The following is a 19,280-nucleotide window of genomic DNA, read 5'->3' on the forward strand; positions in this document are numbered from 1 at the left end:
TAAAATAATTCCTTACTCTGTTAGTTTTGCAGTGGATGAAAGGAAGAAAACCATTACGCCTGCACACGGTTCAACATGGTCATTATGCACGTCTGATTTTATGTGAAGGGAAACGATGAAATCTCAATATTACAAAGGCAGTTTAGAGAGAAACGTGTTAATCAGCAACAAAGACCCGGAGCAGAAAGGGCTCTTTTGGCAGAACAATGACTCAAAGAACACCCCCAGCTGCACAAAGGAGCGGCTGAATAGCGCTGCTTTAAACGGCCCAGTGTTAAGTCCTGACCCGAATCCCACTGGAAAGCTTCGGAGAGACCTGAGACCTGCCCCTCCGCAAAATGACTGCAAACTTAAAATAGAGTGAGCAGCAGAAGAGGGGAAGGAAGTGCCAACAGACTCTAAACGGCTACGAGAAACATTTAGGAATGTTTTTTGTTGCCAAAAGTTGTGCAACCGAATAGATGCAGGAGCCAAAATATTCATCAAAAGTAAAAATTTTTCTACTCCTGTTTCTGTATTTTTCGTTATGTAACACCTTTCTTGTTTTTGTGTGGTTGTATAAATTATTTATCAAGGTAATTTGCATTCATTTAAAAAACCATTCAGGCATTTGTACCATAGCACAATTCAATACGTTTCATTTTTCTCACCGCAGCCTTTCCTCCTTTTTTGTTTTTGCTTTTTAATTCCGCTTCACATATCGATTTCCTTCAATTCTGCAAGAACCAACACGCACAAGCTGTGTTCAATAAAAAGGTGGGAGCGTGGAAATGTGAATGCACCCAGCAAGTCAACAGTTTGAGCATGGGGATATGATCGTTGTCACACGGTGTCCAGATCCTGATGCTTTTATTTATGCCTCTCCTTCAATTACTGCGTCTTACTCCTAGCAGAGCGACACAGGAGAACGCAGTCTCTGGCTAGGATTGGATAATATTTACAGTTGGAGAAATGGGATGTACATGCTTGTTGCTTCCATATAGAAAAGTGGAGGCTGATTATTGGATTCAGTTAAGCAAATATCAGCTGGTTACTGACTGACACTGACTTTAACGAATGTTAAATCCTGTCCATAAATCCTGGAACTGAGAGAGGAAAACCTATGACTGTTTTCACCTGATCGTCCTGTGGACTCGGTTCAATTGGGAACCAAAATTAAAACTTTTTTTCATTTTTTTTACATTTTCAGCTGGTGTGGTTTGCTTTCCTACTGCTCTGTGCCAAATGAACCAAACTAATTGAAAAACCTGTTCGCCTCCTTACCTGTGGGGGCGCTGCACCAAAACCCACTGACGGAAACTACATGAAAACCTCCAAAGAAACACTTAACACAACTTCTTTCTTATTTCCAAACAAAGATGGACTAGTGTTAGATTTTAACAGTTGTAGGATTTCTCTTTCGTTTCTAATAAAAACCATGAGCCATTTCTCCGGCTAACGCTAGACTCCTGCCTTTGTTTTGGTTTTATTTACCCAGAATGCCTTGCACTGTAGACCACTTACTGGTTTTGGAGCGGTCTCCAGTTGGCTTGCAGTCACATATGCATTCAAAACCAACCAGAGTTCACTTTAATCTAACCGAGGCCAAGGTTTTTAAGCGGACCAGAGTTCGATTACCATTCTCACCTCCCCAAACGAACCAAACTTTCTCAGCAAGCGAACTAAAGTTTGATTAAACATGATTGATAACCCTAAGACAGTTCTCAATCTTCCCAAAATTCAAACTTGATTCTTCTGAAATCAAAAGTAGCAATTCTGGCTAAAAAAGTCTGAATTCTTTTATTTGTAACATGGCCCTAATGTTCTTCCGTAGATTATGATCCCTGTTTTGAGAAACTTTAATTGCTAAAACTGATGTTTAAATGTCACACACCTTTAGTAGTTGTGTTATTTTTGGGATTTGTCACTTACAATGTCTACTTCACTTCTTTTTATTATAATTTTTTGGCTCTTACTTGTAAGTCTGTTATTTGCTGATTAGGACAGTTGAGTTCAAAACCAGTCTTTTGGGTCCAGAATTGTTCCCTGGTTCCACAAACTTGACCTTTGACATGCATTGGAGGAAATTGGACACTTTGAATCAGCTGTGTTGAGCAGAGAGTCTGCTAATGAATCCTGATGTGTTGAATAGTTCAGTTAAATTTCTGAGTCCGGCCCGCTTTTCTGTTATTTGGACTTTTATTTTTCTAAACACATCTTTCGCCATGGGGCTGCCTCAGTCCTGCCTGCATTTGGGTCTCATCAAATTCAAAACAATTAAAATTCAACCTTACTTAATGGATCCCAAAGGGATCTTTAATTCAAATTATTCTGCAACATATTAACGGTTAAAACTACTGAAAGTTGTTGAACATTTGTGGTGAGAGCTGATGGGACTTTTGGCTTTCACAAACAAAAAACAATGAAATCAGTATTTTAACGCGCAATATTTCAATTAAAATCTTTTCAAGAGTCTTTTTTTTTTTTTTTTTGTGAAAGAGGAACCCAAGTGGATCACAAACTGAGGAACCCTGATGGGTGACGTTCAATAAACCGAGTGCCTGAGTTTAGCTCGTTCTCCGGTCCTGTAAAGACAATCAGCGGAGACCTGAGAAAACGAGTCACCATGGCAACCGCTGAAAAACTAATTATGGTCACGTATTTAGTAAAATCAGAAACAAAAGAGCATCAAAAAGAGCAAGGCTGCAAGGTGAAGGACTGTTGTGAAAAGTTAAAAGTACTACTACAATAATTTAGCGTTTGTTTGCATTTTTTGATGGAAAGGCTGGTTGAAAATCTTAATTTTGTCTAAATTATTGGCATAACATAACATATCCTAACTGCTTCACTGGTAATAAATTGTTTTATTTTTGATGTGACTGGACTCTCCTATTAAATGAAATCATCAATATGATTAAATATATATATTCTAGTATCTTTTATATATATATTCTAATTTCTTTTATATATATACAGTATATATATATATGTATTTACAACACTGAGAAGTTCTGTTCTGCATACTGCTTTCTAAATCAACACATCTTTTGCATTATTTAGAGGAAACACTTTGCATCACTATTTACAAACATTATCAGTTGGAGTTAAATTCAAAGTCTGGCTGTGCATTAATAATGTAAGCGTCTCTCGTTCTCCTCTTCAGAGTAAATCTCTCATGATAATTTTGAGACACAACAAGCTGAGTGACGAGATAAAGAGAGACGGATGGCTGTCTAATTCAGAAGTTCAAGATTTATTCGCAGTACAACTGTTTGTCGACCCAGATATGAGTAAATGTTGTCACCGGTGATTAGATGACAGAATCCCTTATTTTAATATTTTGCCCAAAAGTTAAATTAATGTGACGGCAATTTAAATTCATCCATCTTGAATTGTTTTTCAGAGACAGACCAGTGGAAAGTAGTAAACCATTTTAGTACACTTGAAATTAGACAAAACTAACTTACAAATAACTTTTCAGTACTATACAAGCTTTATTTAAGTCAATAATTCTTGATTATCGATCAAAAGGTACAAGTTTCACTGGTTGGTTGGTCTGAAGATGTTTGAAGTCATCAAATGCTGTTATTGAATGAAGATAAACAGTAGTTTTCTAGCAATTATTTAATTTATTAAATGAGAAAAAAACCCGAAAAGAGTTGGTGGTGTTTGATATTTTAACTACTACTATTTTAGTGATTCTGTCTGTTTTATTTCCCTTCAGGGATAATAATAATAATAATAATAATAATAATCTGCAACTTCAGCTCCCATTAAGTGATTTCTGTCTGACGACGAGTTTTTATTTTACTGTGGAGACATTTTTGGAGGTCAGCCATATTTGAGCTGTTAAGTGTTTCAATTTAGTTTAAATCCAGACTTTGACTAGGCCACTTTTAAAGGTTTATTCTGTTTGGGTTTTTTGTTGTTTCAGTGGTCAACAAAGTTAGGTTGCCAGGTTTGAAGATAGCCCAGAACATCCCACTACCACCACTAAGGGTAAGCAATATGGACTTAAGTTTTATCGCGTTGTGTTACTATTGTGGTAATAATAAATATTATTTTAATTGTGATGAGCTTCTTTAAAAAATTGTGGGATTTTTATCATTGAGCTGCACACTGTAACTTCATTTAATCATATTTTCAAATTAATATTTTTTTCATACTTTCATTGAACAAACTGGAGAAAATAGTAAAGCTGACAATACAGACAGTTTTTAACGGGTTAAAACGTAATTAATTTGAATTTGTCATGAAATCATGCTAAGAAATTTATCACAAACAATAAACGATAAAATAAATGCCCATCCCTAACCACCACCTTGCTTGACTGCTGCTTTGTAGTTCTTTCCTTTTTCTTATTTTATTTTATTTTGTGATTAACACCAGATTTAACATCAACTCAATCCTCAGAATATTTTCCTTTGTGTGTTTTTCTAATTTTCCTGACAAGATCTGAAACATTTAACATATTTAATCCCTGGATAAATTCAGAAATGTATGGCAAAGACTGCAACATCTGAACGCGGGGTCAGTTAGGTGGTCAGTAAAACACAAACGTGACGTAATTGTCTTTGATTAGCAACACCTGGTTGGTGACGTACATGTTAAGCAGCGTTTTGTTTTTCTGTCCACTAATGATAAAAACATGCGTTCTAACTCTGGCTCGCTCTGTTACCACATATCTACATGAGTTTTTAAACGTATAATTTTGGTGATGTTACGTATTTCTTCGCCAGCTCTTGGTTATGTGGACAAGTGAGGGAAGATAAGCCGGTTAGTTCAGGCGCTGTGTCTTCCGTGGGAGAGAATAACTCCCTTTGGTGTGGGTTTCGGGCTTTGTAACTGAGCCGACCTTTTTACATGAACACAATGTTGCATAACACACTTGAGGCACAAACCCAAAAGGATGAAATGACCTCTTTATATCACCAACATTTTTTATTTATTTACTTAGCTTTTTTTTTTTACTACTATTAATACACCTGATATATAGATTTAAAATAAATATCTGAAATATTTAGAATATTTAAACCATTCTACATATGAAAAATATTTAGAAAATATTTAATTGTAAATATTAAAAATATTTAGAATATGTTATAATAATCTTTTGAATAAAATACATTTAATTGTAAATATTATATTTAAGTATATATATTAATATACAATATTAGTTGTATATCAATATAATATGTATATTTAGTATATAATACGTATTTAAATAGATTTAATATATGAAATATTTTGAATATTTTGATTGATCTTCAACCTAGAATGTTTGTTTTTTATAGAAAATGTACAATAGAGTATTTAAAAGAGTAAATTTCTGCCAAAAACTCAAACATTTTTGGATTAACCTCAGAAATTTTCTAGAAAAAATATTCCTAGCTCCAAAAATTCAGAAATGGCAACAAAAAAACCCCAAAAAACTCTTTTGACATATTTTCTAGAAAAAAACGGTAAATTTTCTGAGCTTGTAAAGTTGAATATGTTTGTTTTTTATGGAGGTAGAGTCAGTGTTGACTCCGGTGGTCTCGTCTCGGACTCAACCGCATTTGGTCTCAGTCTTGATGATGTGATGGAAAAAAAAGTCACTCACTGCGCTGAATTATGTCGCATAACGTGTCGCATATATGGGACAACACTGTGTCCAAAAGTCTGCAATATAGTGATGTGACATTCACGAACGATCCGAGTCTCCTGAACTTCTCTTTACTAAGAAGATACGACTGGAGCCTCACTGAGAGCCGTTCTTTGTTCTTGTAATGCTCTGCGTACACTGCAGTAGCTATCATTATTTTATTTAATTATATACATTGATATTTATTAGCAAATAAATAAAACACAAGAACAAAAGAGCATGCAGAGCATGTGCAGTGGCAGCTGTAATGTCTGCCATGATGCCCTGTTTACTAGGGCATTGCCTCAACTGCTATGTTTAATGGAGCAGACAGAGGTGACTTCTGACATGAATGATAAGGGCAATTGCCCAGGGCGTTATCTTTTTAGGTTGTTGTTCTGCTTTTAGTATTGGTTAAATTTATTTCAGCTCTAAGTATTTAATATCTAGGTGTTTTATGGGAATGTGAATCTTTCAGATCAATTTGATTAGCAATTTTGATTATATTTCACATTTTATTGTGTCATGTAGCGCGGGGCGCTGGTCTTGGTCTTGACTGTCTCTGGTTAGATGGTCTTGACTACAACACCGGGTAGAGCAAGTCCAAAAATCGGAGTTGACTCTATCCATAGAGACGGATGAGATTTAAAGTGGAGCTGCAAAAGCAAAGGAGGTAGATTAGCAGCACTTACCAACAGCCAGAGTATTTTTAAGTTTACTTTCGGTGTATTTCTACTCTTTCTGGATTTTTCTATCTACTGAATAAAAAAAACAAAACACACAGTTTTCTTTTGTTACTTTTATGACTTATTTTCAACAGCTGATGTCATGAGATACATTAGATTTTTATACAGCAACTGTCTTCAGTCAGAGGCTTCTTCTGATTTACTGCAAGACTGACTGCTCCCAGACATCCTTCCTTTTTGGAATATCTGAGTTATGATAATATTGAATTTCTCTTTGGGATAAATAAAACAATTTTTAATTGATTTTGCTGCAGCAGAATCTGTCCAGGATGCATCTAAGGACAATGTTAGTTTTTTTTGTTTGTTTAAAAACCAAAAAAAAAAAAAAACCTCTATATATTTTCTCAGTGGAAGATTTTCTCTAATCTCCTGCATGTAAATATCTAAAAAGTTTTATCTGAACCAAAGTTATCTCTAATTTTCTGGATTTTGTTTTTCAAGGTGAAACTCGTTAAGGAGTAATTTATTTCCTAAATGTTTACGCTGCTGTTGCAGTTGGTCTCATTAAACTTGGTGCTGGTGCTTCTAGGTTTACAGTCGGTGAGAAAACAGGCCTAGCGTCTCCAAACTAAACTGATTGAAGGTCCTGCCTTCCCAGAACTGGGACAGAAAACACTTCAAGCGCTCCAAACGGGCCGCTGCCTGTGCTTGTTAAATTGACTTTTTACTTTTGTTGTTCTTTTCATGTTTCCTCCTGAGTGACCTGCAGAGAAACATTTCTGTTGAGATTCTTGTTACATCAATAAAAAGGGGGGAAAAATCACTTAATGTTGAGACTCAAAATATTATTTAGAAACTTTACAGTGAATTTACAGGTGGATGTTGAATTGATTTAGATTCAAACAAACTCAAACATTCGAGAAGAGCCTTAAAGAGACGGTGTTGTTAGTTTTGCCGTGCGTTGCCAGGTGCAGCAGATGTTTTGCCCACAGCAGGAAAATTACTAATACGAATAAAAAACACATTTCAATTCTGTTTCTTCTGACCGTAAATAAAACCTCCAGGGATGAAATGTAGACAATTACGTGATTTTAAGGAGATGTTATGATTTTACATTCAAGAAATTACAGAACGTTGGGTCTGCTTGTTTTATTGAAAATGTAATATTAAGAAATCTGATCTTTGTGGCAATAAAATACTGCTAAGTGTCATAGTTACAAATGTTCACGTATATAAAGCACTCCACACCAAAGCAGTACAAGAGTAGCTGGAATTTTTTTTTATGATGTTTCAATAAAAGCAGCAGTCAGCTATTTGCTAATTTTCAACTCCCAATTATTAGTGAAAAATTTATGTTTTGCACTTTTTTGTATAGTACACATAAAATATTCTAAAGTAAATGCTGAACATGAATCTGAAATATGGGGCGGCATTTTGAAAGGAGGAGTTCTTCAGTTTCCTTGAAGCTGATTGGCTGAGAGAGTGAAAATAAGGAAGACTGTGTGTGTAGCTTCTGCATATTTACTCTTGGGTTATATTTGGTGGTTTGAAGTATTTACTTATAACTGACAACCAGCAAACTAATTAGAAACTCAGAGAATAAATCGGATTAAAAAGGAATTAAATAAAACTGAACTAAACTAGGAATGAACTATTAAAACTTAAAAAATTAAAGGGATCCACAATTAGTTGTGCCGTCGGTCGCAGAGCTCCATTAGTGTTTAACAGAGCTTCCAGTGCGGTCAGGCTGATGTAGGCGCTTTGTGAATACAAATTGTCGGCAGGGCATTTATTTTTACCTCTTTAAGGTCACCTGTTAGTGTCATGTTCCGTGTTTTTCTGTGTGTTTATTTTGAGTTTCCTGTGTCTCTGTGTCTCCGTGTTGTCCTGTCTTCCCCTTGATTACTCCCAGGTGTTTCTCGTTCCCTAATTACCTCCTGTGTATTTAGTCTCACCTGTGTCTCTGTGTGTTGTTGGGTCCTTGTCAATGTGTCTGGTCCATGCGTGTAGCCTGTTGCTACCAGTGTTGAGCCCTAGCCTTCCGCTCTACTGTGCTGCCAGGTTTTGTGGAGTTTTGGACTTATTTAAGTATATTGTCATCATTAAACTTCCATCATTCATCTCATCTGGGTCTGTTGCGTCTCCTTCACCGCTTTCACCACTGCACTTCATGACAGTTAGAGCCTTTGTCAGTTTTGCTCTTACAAATGACTCGAAGTCTTCTGGAGAGAAATGTTGAGGGCATAAATGTATGTAATTCGGAAGTTGTTTGGCTCTCTCCAGCTCCAGCTTTTCTTTCTTTGTGTGTGGGACGTGATCCATATTCACCTCACTGTTTTTAAATTTTTTTTAAATTTTTTTATTTATTTTTAAATACACCCAACAGTGACACAGTGTGGCATTATCTAAAATTACACCAGCCAAACACAATATGATAAACAACTACTCGGGTAAAGTTAACCTTCCTTTGTTTACTCTGTAGATTCCAGTAAGGTGAAAAAATGGCGACCTCCATGGGTGAAAAATAAAACAAAAGATGTACGTTCTTTTTAAAGTAATTATGAGTTTTTTCATATCACAAACAGCAACTTTTTAGTTAATAGGAGAATTGCAGCATATTTAGGCCAAAATGTTCAACTATTCTTGGATCACTTTAATGTTTGCAAAGTGATTTGTTTAATCCCAGAGTGAAAGCAAAACCGAGATTTAAGTGCTGAAGTCCTCAAACGTTACAATTTAGTAAATTAATATTGAGTACAGTCTGAGTCTACTTTACACAGTGTGGGAAAGGTGGTTCGCCCGGGGCGCCAAACAGGCTAGGACCGCCTCTGCTTGAAAGCTTCTTACATGAACGCATGAACTGAACCTTCCCATCTGCAGTAATTATGCAACACGAGGTGGGATCAGGCGGGCTGCCTACTCACGATGTAATGAGGATGATGATGACCACATACAGCCGTCGTTTATCCTCCACCACACCTGCAGCACGCAGCGTCAGGAGTGAGGCGCGCGGCTGCTGCGTCCGCACCGCTTTACTTTGACTGCGCCGATCAGATGGTGATGATGATGATGACATTAAACTCTCCGGATATGCGGAGTCCAGTCGGGTATTTGGCGTCTGATTCGTTTTAATTGAACCCACACGTGCGCGCGTGTCTGCCTGCCTGTCTCTCCCCCCCCCCATCCTCCCCATCCCTCACCTTCCTCCTCCTCCTCCTCACTCAGGCGCGCGCACATCGCCAATAATCAACCTGCGCTGCTGCACAGGAGCATCCCGGCTGTCGGCGGTCCCTCTCTGCCTTCCCGCTGGATGTTTGCGCAGAGAGCCGCCGCTCTTCATCACCTCTGAACTTGGAGGCGCTCCGGTTCCGACACCATGGCGCTTTCTGGGTGACGGATCCTTTCGGCTTTATTTGGGAAAGTTGCGCTGCGTCATGGACCAACAGCGCAAACTTTAAGAGCTTTTTCCCCCTTTCTTCTTCTTCTTCTTCTTCTGATGAGAGAGTTATTTCACAATGAAGGCAGGTGAATCACCCGCGGCGCTCCTCAAGTAGACTGGGCTGGGAAAGGCGACACGGAGGGAGTCGTGCTGCATGCGGAGGACCGGGGAACTGGACCGATGAGACAACATGGGTAAGTGGAGGGAAAAGGGGGTTTTGGAAAACATTTTCCTTCATATTCTGAAGAAATCCACGTATTTATCCGCGGTGTGAGCAGCGGTTCTGTCTGGATGCGTTTCCTACTAAATCCTTTTTAGGGACAGATTTGGAATAAATAAATAAATAAAAATCTAGAATCAGTGGCTGTGCACAGAGAGTCAGAGCCGTTCCTTCTGTTTGTCATTGCTAATAAAGCTGCTGTGACAAGTTTATTAACACCGCCTGAACCTGACCTTAAAACGGTCAAAATGTAGAGATGTGACTGGCTAATTGCGTCCTACTATCCCTCCCGTCTCTCCCTCCAGAGCCCTGACATGTTTTGACTCAACCCCACACCCCCCCTCTTCTTCTTCTTCCTCCTCTTCCTCCTGACAGCTCTGGGCACCTACAATCTCATCCCACACTGCCTATCACCTCCTCCATTTTACTGACTGGCTGCTCCAGAGCTAAATTCACCGCTCAACCCCGCAAACCCACACGCATCGGTTCTGCGCGTCTCTGTGGTTTTGGGCTCAGCTGCTCCAATTTTTATTTCATTTTTTATATAATTATTTTTTGTTCTCTATGCATTTTGAGGCTTATCAGTTGAGCTGCTTGGGAAATAATTAAGCGACGCTGAGCAGCTTCAGAGGCTCTTTTAAAGCAACTTTCTACATAAACCAAACTGTTAGATCCCCTCCCAAACTTTTATTGCCATAGATTTCATTTGGATTCAATGTTTTTGAGTAGAAATTACGCAAATTAAGGACTTAGTATGGAATTGAATGTCATATTTATTTTATTTTTTCATGTTCAGCCTTGCTTTAAAAAAAAACCCACACTGACCAAAGGAGAAAAAGAAATTGAGTAATAGCTCTGTGTTTCTAAAGTCCTTCTAGGTGATGGATATTTTTTTCCTTAAAAAAATAAAATTTCTTTAAAAAATGTTTGAAAAAAATTCTGAAACTTTTTTAAATAAAAAAATATATTTTTAAAACTCTTTAAAGAGAAAAATTGTCTTTTAAAAAATCGTAAGTTTTAAAGAATTGTTTTCCTTAAACTTATAGAAAAACATTTTTCTTAAAAAAACAACAAAAAATTAAGAAGCGAGTTGAGATTTATTTTCCATATTTGTTGTCTAAGAGTAATCTAAAAGGTTCTGCAGTAAGCCCAGTCTATCTGCACTTCACCACTTTTGACTGTCTCTAATTCAAATCTTTCCTGCTCCAATTCTGACCAGCATTGTTACGTTTTTGTAATCAAGCATCACCTTTCTATTTTCCACCAAAAACGCCAACTCTTCAGTTTGTGTCGTGCTTGAATTATGGAAGCAAAACATGCAACGTTTGGAGAAAACTTTTTCTATAATTGGTTTATGTTTTGTACTGAAACGGAGCAAAAATCTAAACTGTGGTCTGACTTTGACTTCCTGGTCAAGATGTCTGCGCTAGTTGTTTTATTCTCTGTGTTGCCTGTGGACTGCTGATTAACATTACAATCAATCATGTCTTCTTTTGTCAATAATACAATCTGGTTTCTGTTAACATAATTCTCTGTTTATGGAAGTACATCATTATTTTCCGCTTGTAAATATAATGGAAAGTTTGAGTTGTAATCTATTTGTTTCATACTTTAAAAACCTGTATGTTTTTTGCTTCTAAAATATACTATTTGGTCTCTAAATTGGGGACACGCCAAATAAATTTTAAAATGTACTTTAGTTATGTAATTTTCTTTGACATTTTTGGAAAATCGTGCAGTATGATGTTGGAGAATTTTCTATATATTCACCCTTATATGAAATGTATGAAAGAACTATCAAAGTTTGCAGCAGTGAACCAATAATGATAGGATAAGATATGCAAATGCTCTCTGTGGTCATAAAGAGTCAGTACTGTACATCTCACCTCCTGAACTCTTGAACTGATAGCATTCTTAATAAAATAGACTAATCGATATTTGAATATATGGGGGTCTGTTGGCGAATTAAACCTTTAACCTCAATTAGTCGGTCAATAATTTCTTTTTCTTGAAAACCAAAGCTAAGTCAGTAATTGGAAGTGACAATCCACAGTTAATGCTAACGCTGTAGCATGCTAGCAAGTAGCCTTGTTGATAAACAAGCTAAAACTGGATGCAAATCTAAATTCTTGCAGCAACTTTTCTGAACCACAAGTCACAAACTCTGAGATTTACTTATTAGATATATATTACAGAATATAACCCACATGAACCTTAGAAATAGGACAGAATAAACGAGAATAGCTAGCAAGCTAGCTAGCTATCTGTTGACTCTAAGTTTCTAATCAAAATGTTTAGACTAAATTTGTTGCCTTAATAAAGTAGTTAAACAATTATTGCACATTACTATGACAAACTAATATGCAGCACTTTAATTAAATTGCAGTAATGGGTTGTGTTTAATAGCACAGATCTACATCATCTAGACTATTTGTAGCACCGCTAGAAAAGAATAGAAAATCAATCTGCATGCGTTTCACTCATTTCTACATGGATTTTTAATTCTGCAGATTCCACTTTATATTCCTCCTATTTCAAATCCAGCTGATTCACATTAGAAGTAATATAAAGATAAAAAATAAATAAATCTAGTTGATTTGAATTAGACTAATAGTCTTTAAGAATCCATGCAACCCACACATCTGTGCAGAACTGTGGCATTTCCCCAAGTAATAAGCAGCTTGGTGCAGCTAATGAGCAGATACTGATACACTTTTAATTATGTCACCACAATTACCCAAAATAAGTGCCTGCATTTGTCTTGGGTGTGATATTATTTTTACAGTGCTTATTTTTTTCCCCTTTAAATGGACACGGCAGTTTTTACGAACAAAGAATCCGTAACAATTCAACATGTGACTAAGAGAACTGATTAATTTTGATCTTTATAGCCTGTTTTAAGAGAACTGATTAATTTTGATCTTTATAGCCTGTTTTTCCTGTTTAACATAAAATCTACCATCTTTGTAGGTTATAATAAATCTATTAATACTTGTGGTTTGACTTAAAAGGTAACCATACTCTAAACAATCAACATGAGTGAGTTGCAGTTGCGGTAATTGAAAAAGAATTGCTGTTTAAATTTTACAAAAAGAGACTTGCTGAAAACGTTTCCTTTCATTGTTGATGCTTTATAAATGTTTTTAAATGTCAGTAATGGGTCTGCATTAGGATTTCAGTAATACAACATGTTCAAAAGACGAAGATATTGAGTTAAACAAAATCATAAAAACATTGAATATTTTGGGTAAAAGAAAATTTGCCTTCTGTTTTCACAATTTGCTAATTTTTGCATAACTTTTGGTGGCTAATAGTTATTCAGTTGGGTTATTCTCACAGTTTTTACGTGTTTAGAATCAATGCAATATATAGAAGTACTTCCTGACTTTCAAAATAAAAGTCTCAAACATAGTTTCAGGGTGTTAAAGCCTTTACGTTCATAGCCTGAGGCTCGTTAATATAATTCAGAAATATGTTGGTGCATCTATTTTGATTCCCAAAACAACGTTTAAAATTAACTTTAATTAAATTTGAAGTATGGCAGCTATACCTCAGGGGAAACGTGTTTCATTACTCCCTGCTGAAGGATGTGCAGTTTTATTTTACACATATCAAAGTACTAATTAAAGAAATGATACAATTTTATATAAATTAGAAATTCAAGAAGCTTTTAGAAAACATTTATTTTGGACACCTGCCCATACAAATTAGACTTATTCTGAGTTTTTATAATTATTCCAATTTTTGGATGTGACATTTTCTTTGTTTTTTAAAAGGATAATATTATTAATAATAGTGGTTTGTTTGAACTATCTTTTGAATAATTTGTTGCCACTTATTTCTTAGGTATATACACTTTTTTTTACATAATTTATTTCCTTTTAACTCTTCTTCCAGTTTCTTTTTAAAGTCCATTTGGATGTGAACACAAGTTATGTATCACATGAAATAAGTGTAGATTTAACTATAATTGGGTTTTTTTTCTTGAGATTTGGTTTTTTATTTAGTGTAATTATTACATGTGTACTTCTTTCACTTTTCATAGTTTTATGTATATTTACATGCTTGCTGTAACATCATTTGCCTATTCAGGACATGAGTGTTTAGTGAACATAGAAAACTTTGATCTTGTCAAAAACCTTTCAATTCACTGATGCATCAAAACAAGTTAGCATAAAAATGGAAAAACAACTTAATTTTTTATGACTATTTCATTTACCATGAGAATAAGTACTAATATTTTCTTTGAAAGATGATTAAAAAATACCAGTGTGACAACAGCAATCAAAACAAGTGTCACATTGGACGTGCTGTAACCAGAGAGTTCTCGCACTTTTTTTCTGTATAGCTCATAATTGAATGATCACAGTAATTGCACGGCAATCAAAAAAAAAAACAACAATACAAGTTTAATTTCGAAACTAGTCAACAACAGTGCAGAAACATCATTTTTTTCCCCTTCGTCTTCATCAATAGCTGCCAAGCGTGGATGCATAACAGCCCGGGAGTGATGAATGCGAATCACCTACTTGTATCCTAATCCGTGGAATTTATATTCATTCCTGCCTCCCACAATAACAAACAACACAAAGAAGCCACATTTCCAGCAGCACACACACACACACACACCAGCACAAGCATAAATAATACAAGAGCTGCACAGTGGCCTGATGGTCTCCAGTCTGATGGAGCATGCTAATCTTCTGTGGTGGAACTGCTTCTGCAGGAGCAACAAGGCAATTAGGCACAAATAATGTCCCATTTGTTCAATAATCCGTCAGCTTCCTCCATCAGGCTGAAACAATAATTATCCCACTGAGTACCAATACCCCCCCCCCCCCCCTAAAAAAAACCAACATAAACTTGAAAATCTTTTAAAATAAGTGGCATGTTTTCGTTTTCTTTCCCCAATTTAAAGATTATAATGGGCTGCCTGCGGTGTAAACAATTACTAGAACTGGCCCATTATGCGGCGAAGATCACCTATCTGCTCATAATGGAGGATTTAATTAGCGTTAGCATGTAGGCATAGATTTAGGCGACAAAATAAGGTCTGTCCTCAAGAATGAAATGGTTAACTGTGGTCCCTGGGCGCCCCCTAGTGGTCTGCAAGGTACTGCATGTAAACAACCGTTTATTTGCTGTGACGTCATCTCAAAGTGCGACGCTACCGCTAGCTTACCAAAGGATTGTGTTAATAATAATAATAATGGAAAAGTGGCTTAATGTTTCAAAAGAAATATGCAGATATCAGTGGAAAGAAAACAACTCCAGGATTACTTATATTAAGGAGTGTCAAATTTAATTTTTATTTTGTGTCTTATAAAAAATCTGAATGTTCTTAAAGGGCCGGTTGTCCCAGAATCAAATGATAAAACCATTGAACTGTCAAAGCATCATTAACTAGCTGTTTTTTCAGCATTGAATAAGTGTTTCTTAAAATTAAATATTGAGAATCGTTTTAGTCCATCCAGGAGTTTGTGATTGTTTTTGTAGTTTTTTGCAATCAAAATCACACATTTTGTGATGCTACGCTAGTAATATTTGTAAGGAAGTTTTTACGATATTTGCACTAATGCATGACATTAAATGTGACTTTTTAAAAATCGCTGTATTGATCACGGACTTTAACTTGACAACAAGTAAGGCTGAGGCAGCAGTCATGTAAACCTAATGTTTGTGATCAATTTTGAGAAAGATTTGCAGTGAAAATCAGAAAGGATGTGGGGATCTGTTGATTTTGTGTGAATTTTGCGTATTTGTGAAAAACTGTAGGGACTAATTGATGTAATTTGGAGTCTAGAGGCCCCCATAAAAAGCTTTGGCGAGCCAGATTTTGCCCCCCGGCCTCGAGTTTGACACGTGGCTTATATGATGCGATTAGATTCCTTTGAACGGCTCTATGAACAGTTCAGTTAGTGAGAAGTGTTCTTTGCTTTTTTATAACTTTGCTTACGCGTCATTAGCCATTTTTATTTAATTCAAATGATTACATTAAATACAATAAATAAATACAATTAATAGAAACGGGAGGATTAGTTTTATATTTAATGGTACAGAAGAAGATTTTTTGTTTCTGCTATAGCAACTCAAGTCTATTTTTCTTTACTATGGTAGAAAAGAACATCTTTTTTATTTCCATGTCTTTGACATCATTGGAAAGCTTTGACTCCACACTTTCAGATTCTGTAAATAACTCAAAATGCCCAAGTAGCGCCACTCTTCTCATTAAGCTGAACAAAGAAAACAAGAGACTAATATTTCATTCATGTTTCAGGTTAGGTAGTCAGCTGAAAATGGTTGAGAAGCTCTGGGTTCAACCCATCAATGGGGAGCAATTTAATAAACGAGTGGAATATTTCCAGCCATTTTCTGTTCATGTATAGTGATTTATTCGCTCCATCACAGCCCACTCACCACTCTGAGCTGTCATATGGCAGAGAATATCACTTTTGATTTGTTCTCTGTATATCTCAGGGTCGGTAGTTTGAATTTCTGCCTCCCTCCTCCCTCCTGTTGTGCAGCATGTGCAGTTTCTCCTTGATATGTTGACGTCTGTGACTCCATGAAACCCGAAACTCTCAAACCCGAAGCAGCGTGAAGACGAGCAGCGCGGTGAGCGAGACGGGGAGAGACGTGGCGTGATGTTTTCACAGCCTGCGTTTGGTTGCCATGGTTTCATACCTTTGGCCACTACCAGCCTGATCAATGGGAAAGGCAATTTATCGGTGCGTGGGAAAATTGCTCAGTGATTCGTTTGTTTTATTTATACCAAGAATAATTCAGGAGTCAACAGGTTTGACTACAAAGTCGGGAAAAGTCTGGAACTGGATTTCAGGATTTAAGGTGTGGATAAAATATTTAAATTTCCTGATTTTATTCTCCATCCCATTGTCTAAATTTTATTTTTTACTCTGTTCACTCATCCCTTTCTTCTTTCTTTCTATTCTTCCTCAATTCTGTTATTTTCTTGATTTTTTATTCCTTTCTTCCTTTTCATGCCCTTGTCTTTTCTTCCTTCTACCCTTCCTTTCTGTCCTTTCTTGTACACCCTTTTCTGTTCTTTTTTGTTTCCTTTCTTCATTCTGTCCATCTTGTTTGTCTTTTTTCATTCTTTCTGTCTTTGTCTTTCTGTCCAGTCTTTGTTTCTCTCTGAAAGACGGGACAGAAAGACAGACTTTGTATCTTTTTTCTTTTTTATGTCTTTCTGTCCTCTTTGTCTTCATCTTTCCTTCTTTCTGTCTTTGCCACTTTTTTCCTTTTCTCATTTTTCCCAGCCCGCGTTATAAATATCTGCTGTCAATGACAAAATGAACTTAGAAGAGCGAGAAGCCTGGAGAATTTAATCTTCAAATGCTAAATTCTTGATGCTACAAATCTTATAACTAAGTAAATGTAGCAGAAGCATTTTTTTAAAATTTGCACTTAAATGTGTATCAACATTTAAACAGTAGAGATTCCCTGGAGTATAAATATATTGTGACATAGCCACTCAGAAATGGCAGGAGAATAAAAAATGTTATTTTTAATGTTTATTTTTTACTCCTTAAACTGATGAGCATTTAGGGACTCTCAATTGGATAACAATTGACTTCCAGTTTCTCTGGGACGCAGAGGCTGATTTCTCTCCTCAAAGTGGAAAAGACAAGAGGACAGACGGTTCACGTACGGTGAATGTTTGTTGATCTTTATAAGTCAGAAAATGGCTGAACGAAAATCCTGTAGATCCTCCAATCAATCAGCCAAAGATTGAAACTGTACATTTTCCCTCGAACGCATCCAATCAAAAAACTCCCACGGTTTTCAGCAGCGCGTTCTTTATTTTCTGAAAGAAAATGGCTTAAAAGAGATGAAGGTCAGTGATTATGCTTTAAATTATAAAGCAGGGATGATATTGTGATTCTTTCATTCGTTTTGCATTGAATTCAAAATTACATCCAACAAGTAACCTGCAGCATATTCTGTTTTACGTTGCTGTCCTTGAAAAGATTTCTTCAACAATGAAATGATTAGATCAGACTTCAAACGGCGGCAAAATCAAACAAACCCCTATGTAGACCACGACAACAATCAGAAAATATGAAATATTGCAAATGATGCAGAAAGCATTTCATTAGCTATTGATGAATCCACAGATGCCAGACGTGAAACATCTGTGAGGACTTGCTGGGTGACAAGCACAAGAGGAGACGATGTCAAACATATCGGTGTCTCTAATATATATATAATATATATATATATAAAACTTTCAGGCCACTGACAGGGCAGTCACATTAATACATTTCTGAAGAAAACATGTAATGTTACAAAACAATGCCAAGAATTATGATAATGGGCACTAGAAATGCACGATGTATATGGTAGAAATGACAGGAATTTAGTCCACGTTAAAGATCTGCTGGCTAACCGCGGTAATGCTTGTGGATGACGTAATCGACCGGTATCAAAACGGAGGGAGTGAGAAGCAGCATGGCTACCGGTGCTAAAAAAGATTTCGTCAAAAAGGCAGGTGCAAAAATGTAAATTATATGGACTTCCTGCGGTCTCAGCGCGATGCTCAGGAAGAGCGCGGCAGATGTCACAGTCAGACAGCAGGGAAGTGAAGGGAAAAGCTCACATGGGATCGGTGCGGTTCACGCCGGGACACGTGTAAAGCTGGCCGAGTCCAATGGATCCGGTGTCTTAACCCTCCAGCGGTGTTAGCGCGATGCTAAGGAGGAGAGCGGCAGATGTCACGGTAGGGGGGGGAGTGACATAACGATGACGAAACTACAAAAAGAAAACCTCGTTACCACCACTCATCACAATATATATTGTGACTTTTTGCCATGTCGCACATCCCTAACAGGCACTTGCTTTAAATAATTAGATAAAAGTTTCAGTCCAGAGTTTCTTGAACTTTAGCTTCCAATTACACACGTGATTTGTTTTCTGAAAAGTTGGCCTCAAAATCCTCTTCAGTTGTTTGAAATGTATATTTTGTCTAATGAATATTATTTGTGATGAAGGTTTCAAATTCATTGTCTTAATGTGATCACTGAAATGGAAATCTACAGTATAGATTTGATTGATATGGGTAATCCACTGGATTAAATAGACATAACTGGTCCTATTTTAATTGATTATCTTTTTCCCATTTGATGTTTTCAACATGGCAAGAAAACATGCCTTATTTTCTGTGCCTGTACTTTTTTGTGAAAGTGGAAACGTTTGCTCAAGTGAACACATTTGTATATTCTGTGTTGCTTGCTTTTTGAGTTATTTTGAGGAACTAATCTGGAAGTTTACTCTCCAGAGTGAGAACCATATGCCCATCACTTCCAACAGCCATCT

General features: G+C 36.5%; 1 protein-coding gene and 1 long non-coding RNA gene across 4 annotated transcripts in view; one reads left to right on the top strand and one right to left on the bottom strand.

Annotated features, from left to right (window-relative positions):
• Window positions 1-9,307, bottom strand: part of LOC116724703 (uncharacterized) — a 45,505-nt gene extending 36,198 nt beyond the window's left edge. The window contains exon 1 of the long non-coding RNA XR_004340258.1: window positions 9,213-9,307. This is a non-coding gene — a long non-coding RNA (uncharacterized LOC116724703). The remainder of the gene's footprint in view (window positions 1-9,212) is intronic.
• Window positions 9,308-9,511: 204 nt separating this feature from the next.
• lrrtm4l1 (leucine rich repeat transmembrane neuronal 4 like 1) overlaps window positions 9,512-19,280 on the top strand; it is a 78,280-nt gene continuing 68,511 nt past the window's right edge. The window contains exon 1 of one of the 3 annotated variants that reach the window (XM_032570261.1): window positions 9,512-9,921. In XM_032570261.1, coding sequence (XP_032426152.1) covers window positions 9,918-9,921 — 4 coding nt within the window. In that variant the 5' untranslated portion in view covers window positions 9,512-9,917. The remainder of the gene's footprint in view (window positions 9,922-19,280) is intronic. The other 2 variants (XR_004340157.1, XM_032570262.1) reach the window with 2 other exon arrangements.

This window comes from Xiphophorus hellerii, chromosome 8, assembly GCF_003331165.1.
Source record: "Xiphophorus hellerii strain 12219 chromosome 8, Xiphophorus_hellerii-4.1, whole genome shotgun sequence".
NCBI lineage: Eukaryota > Metazoa > Chordata > Actinopteri > Cyprinodontiformes > Poeciliidae > Xiphophorus > Xiphophorus hellerii.